Raw genomic sequence first — 18,143 nt, forward strand, 5'->3', positions numbered from 1 at the left:
AACCAAGAATCAGCCTCTACACTGGTTAACCGGTGCCGAACTGGCCGCAGTAGCCTCAAACCGACCATGACGGCCAGCACCGTCCACCGACGTTTTCCGGCCACCAGCAACGATTTTTCTTGCCAAAATCTTTCCGGCAACCCATTTCAAGCTTTTCAAGGTTATTTTTCATTAAAGTTCCCGCTTTGGTTTACTTTTCTCTACGTTTCTGTATTTTGTTTTTATTCGGGGACTTACAACCTCTCTTGTTCTACCTCCCACTTCTTTTCTATGTAGGGTTCTTAAGCCGAACTGTGGGGGTTCGTGCTAACTTAAACTTTGGTTTGTTGAGACTTTTACGATGGACCATTTACATCATCGTTTTGATCTAATCCAAGATCTCTTGGAATCAAACTTCTTGGGAGTGATTACACTCACAAATTCCTATTGTTTTCGTGGTAGCTTTTTGCTGCGAAACTAACCCATTTTCTTGTTCTTTTCCGGATGAACAACCTGAACAAATTGGACTTTGCTCCATTGGGAATGTCTGTGATTCTCTACTTCCGGATCTAGAATTGAGATGGCATATCCTCCTCTTATGTGATTTCAAGTCAGTTATTGACTACAATTCGGAAGTCGTTCACATTAAATCCTTAATGGAGTTCTGTGGTAAAGACATCATATATGAGATGTTGATTGAGAGGACTCTCTCTACCTTCCATGTCTTTGCTCTGATGGTTGCTAAGAACTATCGGATTTAGTGAATGCAAGATGGATCACAAGGTTTAACGAGCTCATTGGAGCCATATCTATTGCTGAAAAGCATAACAACATCCTTGTGAAGAACTATAATTAGAGTCCCGTGGTAAAAAAAAGCAATTCCAGAGTCCAATTATAGTGGCGCCCCTAAGGTAGGACGTCGCAAGCGAAACCCTAAATCTAGGGATACTTCTGGACGTTCTGGTCCATATAATCGCTATGCTCTGGAAGGTAACCGCCAAAATAAGCGGACACGGAACCGAGGAGGTCAACGTGGGAAGAGAGAGGGTGACAATGCCCCTGGCCATATTTGTGGCTCCACCAACACTAAGAGCCGTCCTAATCGCTCTTTTAAAGCGCCTTAATAAAGGGAGCCCGAGCACAAAGATGTTTATTCTCGATGTGGAGCATTTTGTCATTGGGCGCACATTTGTAGAGCCTCTGAGAGTATTGCCACCGCCTACAGAGTGTATTGCGAAGCAAGAGAAGTTCACAATGTGAAACAAGAAGATCAAGATGATGATCTCAAGTTAAGGGTTTAAGACTCCAAATCTGGCTAGGATCAAGAGATCACCGATTTTGTTTAAGTTTTTATTTTTCCAAGATGATGTAATAAGGAAATTGCCATATGTTTTAGTAGATGCCTTTGGTTTTAACTTTTCTTTGAATAGGCTCACCCAAAGTAGGCGTGATGTTTAGGAAAGTAGTGGAGATTAGTGGTACTTAAGAGAGCATCGCTTCACCGACATCTCTTCTTTCTTACCTGGTCATGTCTAATTTGGAGCTACCGAAAGAAGTTAAGTGACGATCATTGTTTACATTAGCTAGTAATTTGGATTAGATTTTGATGATTCACAAACTTTGATGTACTCGTTGGCTATATTAATAAAATGTTGAGTTCATGCATATAAACTCCATCTAAGCATTTATTTGCGTCAACAGATTTATACGGAAAGGCATAGTGAGAACGGAACTAAGTTCCTTTGCATCGATCACCTCTAATGATTGTGGACAAATGCACATCTTAGAGAAACTTATATGTCTCTCTAGTGGACTTTATGTCACCACTATTCAGCTATTGAATCCAATAAAGTCATAAGAGAAGATCTCTTGGATTTAGATACATATTGGCTTTGGCACGACAGAATAGATCATCCTAGTCATGATACAAACATCCTTTTTTTCGAGCAAAAAGAACCAAAAATCAAAAGTTGATTCCTGGGCCACGTGGGACCGCCGCCGCCATACTTGGGGCTGGCACCGTCCCTCTTCACTATCAGTGTTGCCACTTTAATTTCGCTTCGAACAATTCTTAGGTTCACCCCTTGGGTGAATGAGCATATTCACCCTCTCTTGCAATAAACACATAATAACTTTGTAATTTTCTAATCCAACCATCCGTGTTGTATAACGTAATACAAAGATTAGCTCTATAAAAAATCAATCAAATTGAAGACCTTTTAGTTATTTATTTCTATGAAATACATGGACGGTTCACCATAATAGTAGTAAGTGTTGTTAGAACCATCCATTTGTTTGATTCAATTAGATAATTAAACGATTTCCGATTCGATTGATTTTTTACAGAGATGATCTTTAAAGGCTAATTTAAGATATGGATTGTTGGATTATAAATTTATTAAGTAAAAGTATGTTAATCGACAATGGGGGTGAATATGTTCGTTCACCCTAGGGGTGAATCTAAGAATTGTCCTTTTGCTTTATACAACATTTTCTGGCTCTTTGGCTCAACCAAAGTCCTCATTGGTTGATTATGAGGCCCCTCGCTCGTTCTGTAAAGCCTATTCCTTAGGGAAAATAGGACCGAGACCGTCCTATGAAAAGGATACAAAATTTCTCATTCAATTCTGACATAGAATCCGAGGAGATTCTGTGGATTGATTCAACCAACTTGCGGACCTTTTAAATACTTTATGGTGTTGGTTGAAGCGTAGACACGCTGGTCACGTGTCACGCTATTGTTCTCTCGTAATGCTACTTATGCTACAGTCCTAGCATAGATCATACGGCTACGAGTTCACTACCCGGATCATCCCACTTAGTCAATTCGACTTGACGATGCTGGAGAGTTTACATCGAAGACTTTCGATGATTATTGCATATCATTGAGGATTAATGTTGGGCATCATATTCCCATGCATGTACACACCCAAAATGGTCTCGCGAAAATCGCCATTAAATGACTACGATGGTAGCCCGGACATTGTAATGCACACTAATCTCCCTATTTCCGCTTGGGCTTATGCAATATTACATGCAGCTATGCTAATTCGTCTACGACCCACCGCTATTAGTCTACGACCCATAGTGACTCAACCTTTCTCTGCATTACAACTAGTGACTAGGTACGAGTCTGACATCTCGTACTTACACATATTTGAGAGCGCGATTTATGTGACTATTGCACCACCACAGCGTACCAAGATGGGTCCTCTCAGACGAATGGGCATATATGTTAGATTCGAAGCTCCAATGATCGTCCGCTACTTAAAATCCTTGTCAAGCAATCTCTTTAATACTTGTTTTGTGGAATTGTCACTTTAACATAGTCTTCCCCTCGTTAGGGGGGGGAGATAAGAACGTCAACATTCAATAAGAACGATAGGAATTGTCGTGGTCTGTTCCTACTTTGTCTCATCTCGATCCCCGCTAAAGTGATGAGATCACACATACCTGCTGCAAACGTGCCTGCAAAGATGGGCCTCCCTACGAGAGGACGTGGAGCCACCCTACATAGAGGTGGGCATGGCACCAAGCCATAGATAGTGGCACTATGGCGTCACAGGCCATTACCTCAGCTAGGAAGGGTGGGAGGCCCTTGGGTGTGAAGGATACTTTGGCACAACCCGATCCTTTGATCATCGACACTCAAAATCCGTCTCATGAGAATGTTCTAGATTATGGTTATCGTTGGGGGTCGCCTCAACGTGAGAACCTATTGCTGAGAATTTAGAGATCTCTGAAAACTACACTAGTGTACATGAAACTTGGGATAGAAACTCCATCATTGATAATGTATTCGCGCATTATGTTGTGCGTGAAATTATTGAGTCTGATGATATCGAACCACGCTCCGTAAATGAATGACAACGTAGAGAAAATTGGCCTAAATGGAAATATGTGATCCAGGTTAAATTGGATTCTCTAATGAAGAGGAAGGTTTTTGGGCCAGTGATGCTAACACCTCCTAACATAAAACCTGTTGACATAAATGGGTATTCATTAGAAAGCGTGATGAGAAAAAGAGATTGTAGACTCGCCTCATGGCGCAAGGCTTCTCAAAACGCCCTAGAATCGACTACGAGGAGACATATTCTCCCGTAATGGATGTTATTACACTCCACTACCTTGTCAGTTTGGTAGTTTTCGAATACCTGAACATGCAGCTTACGAATGTAGTCACTACATATCTTTGTGGGGATCTAGATATGGAATATACATGAAGGTTCCTGATGGACTTCATTCACCCAAATCAAGTGGCTATTGACCACGGAGCGCGTTTGCAATGAGGTTGAAATGTTTACTAAGTGACTACTTGATTGGGAAGGGATATGTCAATAAAGAATTATGCCCGCTCGTTTCCATAACAAGTTCCGGATTCGCCATTGTCGCGGTTTATGTTGATGACATGAACATTATTAGAACCCTTAAAGAGCTAAGGGAAATTGCTGAATATTTGAAATCCAAATTTGAGATGAAAGATCTTGGGAAAACAAGGTTCTGTCTCGGTTTGGAACTTGAGCACCGTGTCGATGGATGTTTAGGCGTTTTGATAAAACTAAGCCTGCAAGCACTCCCATGATTGTCCGTAGTCTTGACCCTAAGAGGGATCTATTTTGTCCCAGGGATGATGATGAAAACGTGTTAGAGGCAGAGGTGCCCTACCTAAGTACAATAGGCGCATTATTGAACCTAGCACAATAAATAAGACTGGACATCTCATTAGCCATGAACTTGTTAGCTAGATATAGCTCAGTACCAACGTGACGCCATTAGACTGGCATTAAAGATATCTTTTGATACATGAGAGGTATGATTGATATGGCCTTGTTTTATCCCTACAAAGAGATGATGAATTCAGACCCATCCTACACCAAAGACGCCCCCGCCAACCATGGCCTGCGCACTTTGTCCCCTCCCCAAAACATGAATGATGTTTTGAAAGGTTTTGCTGATGTTGGGTATCTCTCTGACCCGCACAAAGGTTGTTCCCAAACTGGTTATGTGTTCACCATGGGAAAGACCGCGATATCTTGGAGGTCTATAAAATAGACCCTTGTTGCTACATCTTTGAACCATGCAGAGATTATTGCTCTTCACGAAGTTGTTCGTGAATGTATATGGCTGAGATCCATAATTACGCATGTTCGAAGCACTTGTGGTTTGAAGTCTACCACAGATAAGCCTACGAGCGTTTATGAGGATAATGTTGCTTGCATTGAGCAAATGAAGCAAGGCTACATCAAAGGCGACAACACCAAGCACATATCGCCTAAGTTTTTCTATAATCAGCAACAACAGACTCTCCTCAAGATCAAGGTGAACCAAGTTTGATCTAAGGACAATGTGGCAGACTTATTCACTAAGTCATTGCCCAAATCCACTTTCGAGAAACATGTGAAGAGCATCAGTTTACGGAAGTTATCCGAACTCCCAGGATCGTAGTTATCAGGGGGAGATGCAGACATCAAGGGGAGATGTCTACATGTTCGATCTCGAAACGTGAAGGGTGTGTTGTACTCGTTTTCTCCTTCAACCGAGGTTATTTTTATCCCACTAGGTTTTTGTTACTGGGCAAAGTTTTTGACGAGGCAACGAGAGGATAACTGATGTTTGGGCGACACAAGGGGGAGTGTTTAAGGATACATAGAATATATGTTTGGCCCAAACTCTAGTAACTTGTTCAAGTTGTAATAGAGTTTAGTCTTGTAGATATCTTCTAAGATATCATAATCATTGTACAATTATATTTCCTTGTAAGATTCATATTCTCTGCTTGTAATTCTCTATATAAAGAGACCCCTATTATTAATGGAATATACAATTCATTCTCCCAATTCAGTTTCTCTTAAACACGGTGATATTTTTGTAAATATTGATATTTCTTATATTTTGGTGGCTTTATGAGGGAAGTAAAATTAGTTGGCTTAAAGAACAACAGTAGCTGTTTTGATGCAATGACATTTTTGTGAATAAATAAAAATTAAAAATGTGATGACATTTTTATAAATATTGATATTTATTATATTTTGGTGGCTTTATGAGGGAAGAAAAATTAGTTGGCTTAGAAAATAATAAAGTTATTAAAAGTGGCCTTAAACGTCACTCACCCACAAAACTATTAATTGTAATAAATCATTTGTCTCATTTATGACTAAAAATGAAAACTATTGATAAAGAGTGGGAGAGGAAAAAACCCTAGTTGAAGAAAAAAGAAACGCCGAGTGGGAGTTATCCCTGTCCGGCCACGCGCCCTCCCGGCGTTGTCGTCGGACGGGACAGATGGGACCTTGTGTCCGGTGAAGGGTGGTCCAGTTGGAGCAGCGGTTGCGGAGCGATGGCTTTGTACATTGAAGAGCCTGTATGGTTTGACGGCAAAGGGCCGAGGTGGGAAGATGGCAGGATGGCAGAGCTTATGTCGTCTTGGCCTTGGGAGGAGCACGGAGGATTTTCTCGGTGTTGACGCGAGCTCGGAGGTCGCCGAATGGTGACAATCGTGTGGGGGCAGCGCCGAGATCCACTGGGTTGAGATCGGATCGGCTGATCCCGATCTGGTTTGGGTGCTTTGGTTCTGACCTGAGGAAGGGCGGCGTGGCTAGTCGGCGGGCGGTAGGAGACTGCGGCGCAGCTGGTGGTGGTGAGGCGCTGGTAGGATGGGTGCGACGTGTTGGGATCTGCAACCAGTTACTCAAGCTTGGGCGTGATAAGCTTTGGGTTTGGGCTTTGTCCTTTGACCCAGCTTTGTTGGTTTGGGCTTTGACCCTTGACCTAATTTATTTTTCTGCTTTTTTTTTTTGTTATTTACTTTTAGTTAGACGTGGCTTTATGCCAACAATAAGTCCCTACCACTTTTGGGTAGGGCGACGTGGGCTTTGTCCCGGTATGCACACTCAGTGTGTCTTGTCTGGCCTAGCGAGGTGGCGAGCTATTTGCTTGATCAAATGGACGCAACCTCCTAGGGGCAGGATGAAATTGAATGTCGTCGGATTTATTTTCGTGCGGCAACATAGTGGTAAAGCTGTGCTATTTGTAATGATGCTTTTTCGTAATAAAGTTATCTTTTTGGTATGTCACGCTATGTCAAAGAAAAGTGAGTAGCCATTTGTGCACTCTTTGCTAATTGGTGCTTGTTAGAATACATAGATTTTGTGGAGAGTCTTGGTATTATTTCAAGATGTTCTCTTTATGCTAATTGTAATCTGGGGTTTAGGCTCTACGTCCCCCCTTGTATTATGCAATTTCATTAATCAAGGTTTGAGGGCAACCGCACCAGCCCCCTTTCGAAAATGAAGAATATTGACGTTACATATATTTTTCTTATTTGGTATAAAATAACTAATGTAAACATGAATTTTAAGAATTCCCTACAAAAAGAGGAGGGATAGGGAATATGTTGCCGTTGAAAATTAAGGAAAATTCTTCTACTTTAAATAAAAATAATATTTTCTAAATCTGTTAAAAATGTTCTAAACTTAGCCAATAAGTATGTGTAACCCTACGTAGACATGTGTCTAAACCAATGATCAAAATATCGAAAGTCATGAAAATATAGACACATGAAATATAAGATATCGATGAAAATTATACCGAAATTTTGGATAAAAGTTGTGTAATCAGCTAAAAATATACTAAAAACAAGAAAAATGTGAAAATTAATATCAATGCTTGTAAGAAACGGAAATTTCAAAGAAACAGATCTGTAATGAGTTTGCATTTACTTGACAGAGTTTTGGGATTATTGTCTGTTTCCTAGGATTATGTTAGCTCAGTGGTTAGAGCGCCTACTACCTAGGATCCAGGTCCTAGGTTCGAGTCACCATAGGAGTAGGAGTGAAATCCTTTGATCATCTTTATAAAAAATAATAATAAAAAAAATTAAAAAAAAATAAAAAACAAGTACATGGTAAACTCTAGCCCATATTAATAGCTATTGAATCTAATGAAATCAATATTCTTTTTTTTTTTTTTTTTAAGAAAAACACAAAATTTTCAAAGAAATATCGAGGATAAAACGAGAGGCAAAAAGCCAAAAACCACAACTAAAACGATAATAAATATGTGCACATCTCCCTCTTGTATGGTTTTGCGTCAGCTAATTCAAAACACACCAACGTAATGCTTAGACCCAAAGCCCCTTCACACCTTATTCCCCGCCAAATCCCTTTTGAAAATCTCAATCCCGATACCCCAAACCAATTCCTATCTCTCTCGGGAAAGCTCATATACCTCTTGAAACAATGCGTCTCCACCAAAGAGCTGAAACAAATCCACACCCAAATGCTCATAAACTCCATACACAAACCCAACTTCCTCCTCCCCAAAATCATAGACCTCAAAGACTTCACCTACGCCTCCACCCTCTTCTCCCACATCCCCGAACCCAACGGCTACGCTTTCAACGTCATGCTCCGTGGCCTAACCACCACTTGGCAAAAGTACCCACTTACTCTTCAACTCTATTACCGAATGAAGTCTCTGGGTGTGATGCCGGATAATTTCACCTACCCATTTCTCTTCATTGCGTGTTGGAATCTCTCGGAGCTTAATCATGGCCGTGCAGCACATTCGTCTGTGTTGAAGACCGGGTTGGATGGTGATGGTCACGTGACTCACTCTCTGATCACAATGTACTCCATGTGTGGGGAACTGGGTTATGCACGGAAGGTGTTCGATGAAATTCCCCAGAGAGATTCCGTGTCGTGGAACTCGATGATTTCTGGGTATACGAAGATGGGGCGTGCAGGGGATGCGGTGGGGTTGTTTGGGGAGATGAGGGAGGCTGGATTTGAGCTGAATGAGATGACTCTGGTGAGTGTTCTCGGGGCGTGCGGGGACCTTGGGGATTTGAGCTTGGGGAGGTGGGTGGAGGATTTTGTTGTTGAGAAAAAGTTGCAGCTGAATTCTTATTTGGGGTCTGCTTTGATTGGTATGTATGGAAAGTGTGGTGATTTGTGTTCGGCAAGGAGGGTGTTTGACAGTATGAAGAAAAAGGATCGCGTCACTTGGAATGCCATGATTACTGGGTATGTAACTTTTTACTTCACTCTTGGCTTGATGTTATGGTTCATGTTACAAATCAAGTATCTTAATAAGTTTGATCGAGATGTTAACATAGAATATGGTAGCATGGATACAATACCTGACCTTGACTTACTTCCATTGAGAAGAAAATAAATTATACATGCTTGTGGATAGGAAAACGTTTCTTAGAGAAAAGGAATTTGGATAACATGTCTTGTCCAACATTCCCTTCCTGACCTTGAAGGAATTTTTTAGGAGATTGGTTGGACAGGAGTCATATGTAAGGATTCCCTTCCTGCAAGCCTTCAACTTTGAACATGTGAATGTAATTTGAGGATATCATAGAGGTCAGAGATCATCTGTTAGGTTTTGATGGGTGAAAATACTTGTTCCATTTTAGAACTTAGATAGGCGTAGGTTTGAATGGAAAAAGGTTGCTGAAAGATTCTTAGGGAGACAGAGAGTACAGCTATGCATAGCTGAGAACTTGGCTTTACATATTAGAAGAAATATGTTGTCTTAAAACACATCTAGCAGCATTGGAATTTGATATAACAAAGAAGTGGAAAAAGAAAGAAGAAATATTAGACACCTCACATCTAAATCCCTTAAATCATGTGCTAGGTATATCTGGAAACTCCGTCGAAGCTATGCTAGCTTTTTGAAAAGTTCTCTAAACTAATCCTCAATCCTCTAGTGCTTGAAAATGTCTAGATTTTCAGTTGTTGGTTGCTCCTATTGCAGCATCTAATGGCTATATATAATTAACCTTTAACATAAGCATTCCTCATTTACTAGAATGAAGACCCATGAACCATGAGTATTGCCCTCAAATCATGACATTTTCAATCTTTTTAGATTATGAAATGTTGGAAAAACAATAAACGAAGTCAGAAACACGTTTTTTTATATTTTTTAGTATTGATTGTCTTATTTTATTTTACTTTACTTTTGCGAAACAGTCACTTGTAGCTACAATGGGTGTCAGCATCCTAGTGTGCTTCATGTACCGTTAAACTACACCGCTCTCTAAGCTTGCCCCTTTTTACAGTCTTTGTAATCCACATGTGGTTTTAGTGTAACTCCGTCATCTGCAAAATTGGAAGCATTTTACTTGAAACAATTGTTGCAGATTAGTTTAAACTTTGAGCACAAATCACAATGCACCACATTTGACGTATGTCTTTTCTTGTGGCTTCTTTCTAGTTTTCTTTTTCGTGTGGAAAAGTAGCTTATGTTTTTAGGTCTGTATATTTAAAAATTCTTCCATGGGATCACAGCTTTTGAGAAGTTGACCAGGATGCCTTTGCAAACTGCCATCACTTTAATAGTTTACTGATAAGCATGGTAGTGATGACAATGATATTGATGATGGTGTTCAATTTGTTACTGCAAACAGTCATTGTACTTCTGTAGTCGCATTTACCAAAATGCATGCATAATGCCTTTATCACTTACAAGTCCTGTTATATATCTATGAAAGTTCTCTGATTACTACTGATTCATAACATTGTTCACAACAGAATATTCAATATTCCTTACTGGTAACCTATGGTCATTTGGATTTTAATGGCTTGCATTGGACAGTGGGGTACAGGGAGCAATCAATTATATTGTATATATTTTTATTAGCTATCTTCTAGTATATATCTGGAAACAGTATAGATTGAATGTCTTCTCCAGAAATGTGTGTGATAACTGAGTCTGGGGGTATTTATATTTTATTTTATTTTATATGTTGGACAGGTATGCTCAAAACGGAATGTCAGATGAAGCAATGGTGCTTTTTGATGGCATGAAAGAAGCAGGTGTTATCCCTGATAAAATCACACTGGTTGGAATGTTGTCTGCATGTGCTGCAATTGGTGCCCTAGATTTGGGGAGATGGATTGACAAATACGCATCTGAAAGGGACTTCCAACATGACATTTATGTTGCTACTGCATTAGTTGATATGTATGCTAAGTGTGGCAGCTTAGCCAATGCTCTAAGAGTTTTTGAAGACATGCCCCAGAAAAATGAGGTTTCTTGGAATGCCATGATATCTGCCCTTGCTTTCCATGGGAGAGCCCATGAAGCAATATCCCTATTTGAGCGTATGACAGAAGAAGTTGGGGCTGCTCGGCCAAATGACATCACGTTTGTCGCAGTACTTTCTGCGTGTGTTCATGTTGGACTAGTCGATGAGGGTCGTCGATTGTTTGATTTAATGAGCTCATCATTTGGGCTGGTTCCAAAAGTAGAGCATTATTCTTGCATGGTTGACCTTTTGTCACGTGCAGGAGGCGTACATGAAGCTTGGGATTTCATCAAGAAAATGCCTGAAAAACCAGATGAAGTTACACTGGGAGCGTTACTTGGTGCCTGTCGGAAATGTGGAAATGTAGATATCACTGAACAGGTAGTGCAGCTGCTTCTAGAATTGGAGCCTTCAAACTCCGGAAACTATGTTATCTCATCAAAGATCTATGCGGGCTTAAAAATGTGGGATGACTCAGCAAGGATGAGAGTGTTGATGAGACAAAGGGGTGTCAGCAAGACTCCTGGCTGTAGCTGGATTGAGAAAGAGAATCAACTTCATGAGTTTCACGCCGGTGATAATTTAGAAGAGATCTCTCAAGTACTTAAAGTATTATATGAGGATTTGAAGGATGAAGGTTACATACCAAACATTAATGCTCTTTAGAGAAACAATGATGGAAACAAGTGCTATACATCTGGATAACCAAACGGCATGCTTATGATTTTGGCCAGGTTGGTGTTCAAGCAACATTTATATGTCTTTAAGCAAATTTAGTGAAGCTTATTAGGCATAAATTACATGAACATTTTTTGGTCTGAAGTTTATTTTTGTTCCTTTCTTCATTGTTAGTTCATTTGTTGCTGGTCTTTAGGTTGTTAAAAACTTCTTTAAGATGTGTAGGTAGTTAAGTCAAGCATTAGGATTATTGAGTCCCTTTTATATGATAATGGTCCCTTTTTTCGGTTTATAACTGTTCAGTTTGGACATGCATAGAAATATATGCACATGACTGTGGAAGTGGAACTTGAAGAAAGATTGCATTGACTTTTATAGCTTACAGGTGAGAAAGATGAGGTCATTTTTTTGGAGATTTTAATAATATATATATATTTTTTTCTCCAAATGTGTATTTATAGTCAATATCATTAAATGGATTATTATCTATAAATATGATTAATGTATCTGATAACAGTTGTTTTATTTCATTTCAATCTTAACAAATCAATTTTGGGAATTTACTTGCAGTAATAGCTAATTCTTTTGAAAAATCAGTTAAGCTAGCTCTAAAAATGCGGTAAAACACAACGAAGGAATACAAGGTTAATACTCTCTTCCCCTGTCTTGCATAAAATATACCAGGAACTTTACCTCCAAGATCAACAGGATGAAAATAAAAGAGATCAGCTTTACTAAAAAGACAACTGTTAAAAAGATTTGCATGAAATTGTCCCTAGATTTGCTAAATTTGAGCCCCTAGCATCCCCACTGAAGGCACCAAGCTTGCACCTTGCAGCTTTAATGATAGAGAAGCAAACTCTTTCCTCCTCAAAGTGTTAAGATTCCTTCAAAACCCAAAGTTCCAGCTATAAGGGAGACAGTAATATCTGCAAAAATTGCAATCTTCACATTACACTTGCTTAATAGATTGCATAACCTGGAAAACAGAATTCCAAAGCTTCAGTCTCTACCACATGTTCTCCCGACATCTCACAAACTTATAGCACTCTAAAAGGAAGAAATGGGTTAGAAATGTCTTCAAACGAGCTTCAACTAGAACCCCTCATCATGAATCTAGCATCCCAACTATTGTCATCAACTCCATACTTACTCCTTGTCATATGAATCTGCTTCCAAAGGCTATCTCTTTTACCAATTCCCAAGCAATGCTGATTTCTTTCAACTTAGTTACCGACTATTAGACACCCGTTCCCCCTCTAGCTACAAATTCCCAACTATTAAAGTGATCTTTCTTTCCTTCCTATGAACCTTTTGATAGATACTCTAGCTGAATACTGTGAATACTGCAAGCACCTTTTCATTAATTGTTCATAAAAATCCCAGGAAGAAAAATACCATTTCTTAGTTATCCACTCATCACTCATTGTTTCAATTCTTTTCGTGTCATGATAGGCGAGCTTTAATCCAGAGAAGATTGATCATGCCTAGGAAAATTTTCACTAGGCAAACTCCCAAGTGGGACAGTTCAAAGATGGAATCTTGTTAGGATGTATGATTCTAGTCTGACATCCACATATGTACACACACACACACGTGTGTGTGACACGTGTGTGTGTGCTTGGAATGCTACTTTTTACTGATAATCAGCCAACATACAGATGACGGCACATGATTTGTCTACTATGCTACAATGTGGGCAGAGAAATATCATATTTCTTCTTAACAATGGCGGATATCCAAAAGAAGAAAAGTTCCATCTTGGGCCTTACAATGTAATCAAGAACTGGAACTACACTACCTTGGTTGATTCTTTCCATAATGGGGAAGGCAACTGCTGGACGACCAAGGTGAGACATGATAACTTCATTTGCTATAATACTACTCAATGGTAAAACTAAAGTAGATTGTAAGAGAAAGATTAGCAATTTTCAATCTATTCATTTAAATTTTAAATTCTAGTTCTCTTTATTTTTCAGTTCAATGCGAGGAGGAGCTTATAGCAGCAATTAATACGGTAATTAAGGATACAGAGGACTGCTTGTGCTTTATACTTTATAGAGGTCATTTTAGACAACGAGGACTCGAGCAAAGCGCTAATTCAGTTTGGCTGTACCATATCTGTCAGAAGTAACCCTCCACAACCGTGACTAAAATTGAAATTATTACTTGAAAGCTCTATATTTGTCTTAGAAACTATGAAGAAAAAGATGAGATATAAATAGTTCGATTGTTGTTTATCCATAATAACAAGCTAGTTGTACTATAACAGCCTACTAAATCTGAGGTCAAAAGCACTAATAGGTTAACCTATTAATGTCAAACACATAAAGTTGGTATTTAAATTTCAGGAGACTGGTTAATGCTGAAAATCCATTTTTTGTTGTTTGGTGAGACTGGTTATGATATTTATAGATAGGCACCACACACACACACACACAAATGTTCCTGTGTGTGTGGAGATTGTCTTCAGGTGGTAAATGGGGTATTCATTCTCTCCTTCCAGGGTGACCTTTCATCTTAGTGGGGAAGGTGCTACCCCGCAATTTTTGCAATTAGCTTGCAACCAAGTGACTTTAAAAGAGGTCTACACTACCTATATGCAGGTCCTATCCCAGCATATCTCTCTTTTTCATATGATTCAATCTTCTTAAGGGCTAGTGCACGAAATGGTTGACGTGAGTAGGATCCCTGGATACTTTCTATTCTCCATTGCATTAACTCCCAATATAACTGGAGTTCAATTAGTTCTCTGCCCCACTTTAAATTGTTACCATCTGGCAGAGAAATAACTGGAGCAATGTGTTATATTGAGAATGAATGCAGTGGAGAATCATATATTCATAGTGGGTATGTGGGGATGCCCACGATATGCACAGATAAAAAATGAAGCCTTGGCCACAAAATACAGGGGAAGCAAACAAATGGCTATAAAAGCTCAGTTGTATAGGGAAGTTTAACAAGTGACCTTTGCGTAAGGAATTCATATATGCATGCTTAAGAACTAAAGTTTTGTCTGTTTACTTGACATTTAGTTGCAAATTTGCAAGGGAATTCAACTTATCAGCACTATTCTTAAACTTTGTTGGAGAAACCATACCATTCTTTTTTCTATAAGTCTTTGGTATCACAGAAGTCTATGGGAAACTATTTGAAGCATATAGAATCAGACTGGAATGAATCTGCATTAAGTATTTTCAAGGAGTGGTGCTTGGAATATCCTTCACCTCTGTTTTGTCTAAACCTACTTCATTTCCTAAGATTTCTCATCATTTTCTTTTCTTTTTCATAAGAAAATAGAATTTTTATTGATAGAAAGCGTAAATTTACAAAGTGGACAAGACATCCAATAGGGAACTCCTAGAAACACTAACAGAAGGTCAGAAACACCAAAAAGAGATCACCAAGCAGAAAAGAAATTAACAAACAGCTGCATAATCATAGAGAATACTGATATCTGTATTGTCCTAAAAACTAAGTGAATAGAAGAAAACAAGATATTCCTAAAAACTGGAAATCATGCCCACCATAATCATAAAGAATACTGTACCTGTATTGTCCTACATCGGAGGACATATCCTCAATAATTAGATAATCATAATCATATCAACAAAAGAAATGGAACATTTTATGAGGTTCCTAGCTAGCATGTTTTAGACATTGAAAAGAATGTTGACTCATCAGATTCATACTGAAGAGGAAGTCCCTCCGGGACATATATCCGCTGGTAATTAATTCTTGTACGCAGTTGTATTGCATTCAAGCCGCCTCTGCAAGTGGTTTTAAGAAGTCCTTCTGAATGCACCCAAATTTTGGTCCATATGCAGTAACTACATTGTCAGGCTGTACAACAACTGCCTTCTCCATTTTGGACAAGAAGTGAGAACCCAACCGAGTTGAATTCATCGAAAATGGCTCCAGCAAATAGCTAAGCATCGGCTGATTTTACTATTTCTGCGGTGAAGGGGGTGCTCAAAACACCCCAATAAGATCCAATGAAATGTGGGTGGTCCTCTGGTACCAGGCCTTTTTGCAGAGGGCATGACTGCCAAGGCATAACCACAAGTCTGCCAACTCAATGAGGCAATTGCTGGCCTTTGTAACGGGAAGAAGCTGCCCAGCAACAATACCCAGTTTCAAAGCTTTACTAAGGAACTAGCTGCCTCCACTGCAATTTCTAGGCCTTCTTGGTGAGTCAATCTGAAACAAAAACGTATCAATTATCTTTCTGTTAACTGGCTACTATTAAATTGATATATGAATATACCAAACAATTTTCTAGTTCGAAGCATTTGAGAAATTACTTGGGAGTTAAAAATAACCGATCAGTAGGCTCATGATGAAAGGACGGATGAGACAGCTTACACCGATATAAATAGGCTTTCTGTCTTTCAAAGCAGCTGCGAATGTTTCATCAATCTGTGAACGTGCATCTTCCAAGTCCTTCACAACAGCCTAAAAGTAATTGCAGCATGGCATATTAGAAATAGAGCTGATATCCAGTTAGGCTAACCACCAAGATTTACTTGGAATACAATCAATCAAGTTTAAATAAATTTGTTATCAATTACTACCTCATTATTGCATTTTTTTATCATTTCAGTACCACAAATTTGCACTGCTATGCCTGGTTTTTCTATTACAGTCTCACTTGTTATCAAAGTTATTATGATTAGTTTGTGTGGATTACCAACTAATATATCATCCTAACTTTGATAACGAGTGAGCCTCTGCTGCAACATAATGTGATTCACTCATGTAATCTAATGGTATGAACCTCCAGTGGTGCTTGTGTGATGACCGATGACACAAAGTGAATGGACGATTTTGCCTCTTCTCTTTTCGAGAACGACTTCTGTAGACAACCCAAAGGCTCTCCATCGCGTGCTGAGGAATACAAATTGCTTGAGACTATTTCCCTTTTTTATTTGTGCTTTTTGTAATTGTTTTTGGGTTTTTGTAAATTCAGAGATGGATATGATGAAATAGAGATTGTCAAAATTGTTGCTTGGTGAAGACATGTCAGTTTTTTGTTTTATGTTCATTTCTCCAGATTCTTGAAATTTCAAGTTCAGTTTAATCTATTGTCAATCCATTTTGTTTGTTGTTTTTTGTATTGATTTTTTCTTTCTTTCTATTAATTCAAATTTTGTCCAATATTAATGGTAGTTGTATGCAACCAATTCAAAATAAGGTACTGTAATGGGGCATCATCTGAAGTATGCTAGATCTTCCAGGGCTGTTGATTTAATCGCATACTCTCCCTCTGCTTTTAATGTTATTATCCCATGAAGTGCCCTGACATCATAAATACACGAACAAATCAGCAAGTCCACCTCAGTTAAAGTACAAATAGTACACAAATATAAAGCTACTGCCGGAGGGAGAGCTTTTAGAGACGAGGGAGTTCATTGTTTTGTTTAGCTTTATTTTCAAATAACTAAGGATGTTACAAGTTTGATCCATTTATTGCTACGACCACTTCATTTGGGCGTTTTCATGAAAGCCATTGGATGTAGTTTTCCAAACATAGTAAAATTTTGTTGGTTTTTACAGCTATTGTATTACAAATTCTGAATTGAATGGTTTATTGTTCATCTACAACTGCTGAGTTTTGTTTTGTATAGCCATATGAATCATCTGAATTTAGCAAGAGCCACAAGATGAGTAGAAATTGATAGATCCCAGTCAAATTTCTAACAGATGAATAGCAAATTTATGCAGAAAAACATCTGCATGCATTTTCTTCTGTATTTAGTATTAGGGTGGGTGTGTGTGTGTGTGTGTGTTCTGTGCAGAAATATCTTTAAGAATATGCTTTCTTTTTCTAAACCCTTTATATCTATGTTCTTTTATTCCAAATGCTGATCATGAATCATCTGCAAATGCTGATCATGAATAACAAAGATAAATGCATGTTGTAAATGCTGTCTAAGATTTTTAGTCAGTATCCAAAATGAAAACATGGATTAGGCTTCATCAAAGAATATGCATGCCACTTCAGGAAAAGAATCAAATTCTTCCAATCATGCATAACTGAAAGTACTTGATCATCATTTTATGCTTTACAGATACCACAGTCCCAATTGGTTGAAATTAATGCACATTCTCTATTCAGCAAATGGTTCTCTGAAAGAGGCAAGTTGGTATGTAGCTAGTCGACACTTATTATTGAATTTGTTTGCTTTTTGTAAACTGAAGTTGGATTTGGAACATTCGGTTTTACCAATGTTGAATATTTCTTCTCAATCGAAGGTTGCAAAGCTTTCCAAAAAATTCAAGAGATGGTAGAGGAGGAAACCAATCTGGTATTTATTTTGATCGGTGAGATTTACTGTTACTGTAGTTTTTGATTTTATGCTCATTTTTCTTCCACCTGGCTTGATTAATTATAAATGTATGATGATGCTGCAGATGAAGTTGAAAGCCTTGCTGCTGCTACAAA

At 38.7% G+C, this 18,143-nt stretch overlaps 1 protein-coding gene across 7 annotated transcripts; it reads left to right on the forward strand.

Annotated features, from left to right (window-relative positions):
* The first annotated feature begins 8,072 nt into the window (after nt 1-8,072).
* Nucleotides 8,073-16,805, forward strand: LOC133712988 (pentatricopeptide repeat-containing protein At2g34400). 7 transcript variants are annotated; one of them, XM_062139112.1, is made up of 7 exons: nt 8,073-9,002; nt 10,747-11,754; nt 12,002-12,083; nt 13,154-13,548; nt 13,678-13,715; nt 15,526-15,888; nt 16,482-16,805. In XM_062139112.1, exons 1-2 carry the CDS (start codon nt 8,095-8,097, stop codon nt 11,684-11,686), a joined length of 1,848 nt encoding a protein of 615 aa, XP_061995096.1. In that variant the 5' UTR covers nt 8,073-8,094; the 3' UTR covers nt 11,687-11,754; nt 12,002-12,083; nt 13,154-13,548; nt 13,678-13,715; nt 15,526-15,888; nt 16,482-16,805. The 7 variants fall into 7 exon arrangements, with proteins under 7 accessions (XP_061995096.1, XP_061995092.1, XP_061995090.1 ...); XM_062139108.1 differs by lacking the exons at nt 15,526-15,888; nt 16,482-16,805 and having other exon boundaries at nt 12,017-12,083; nt 13,678-14,223; XM_062139106.1 differs by lacking the exons at nt 15,526-15,888; nt 16,482-16,805 and having other exon boundaries at nt 13,678-14,222.
* The last annotated feature ends 1,338 nt before the right edge of the window (nt 16,806-18,143 follow it).

Source organism: Rosa rugosa, chromosome 5, assembly GCF_958449725.1.
Source record: "Rosa rugosa chromosome 5, drRosRugo1.1, whole genome shotgun sequence".
NCBI lineage: Eukaryota > Viridiplantae > Streptophyta > Magnoliopsida > Rosales > Rosaceae > Rosa > Rosa rugosa.

Bases quoted from the DNA above. Each gene is read 5' to 3' on its own strand.
- LOC133712988 (XM_062139112.1), top strand. From the start codon at position 8,095: ATGCTTAGACCCAAAGCCCCTTCACACCTTATTCCCCGCCAAATCCCT. The intron at 9,003-10,746 runs GTATGTAACTTT...TATGTTGGACAG, and splicing joins TGGAATGCCATGATTACTGG to GTATGCTCAAAACGGAATGT.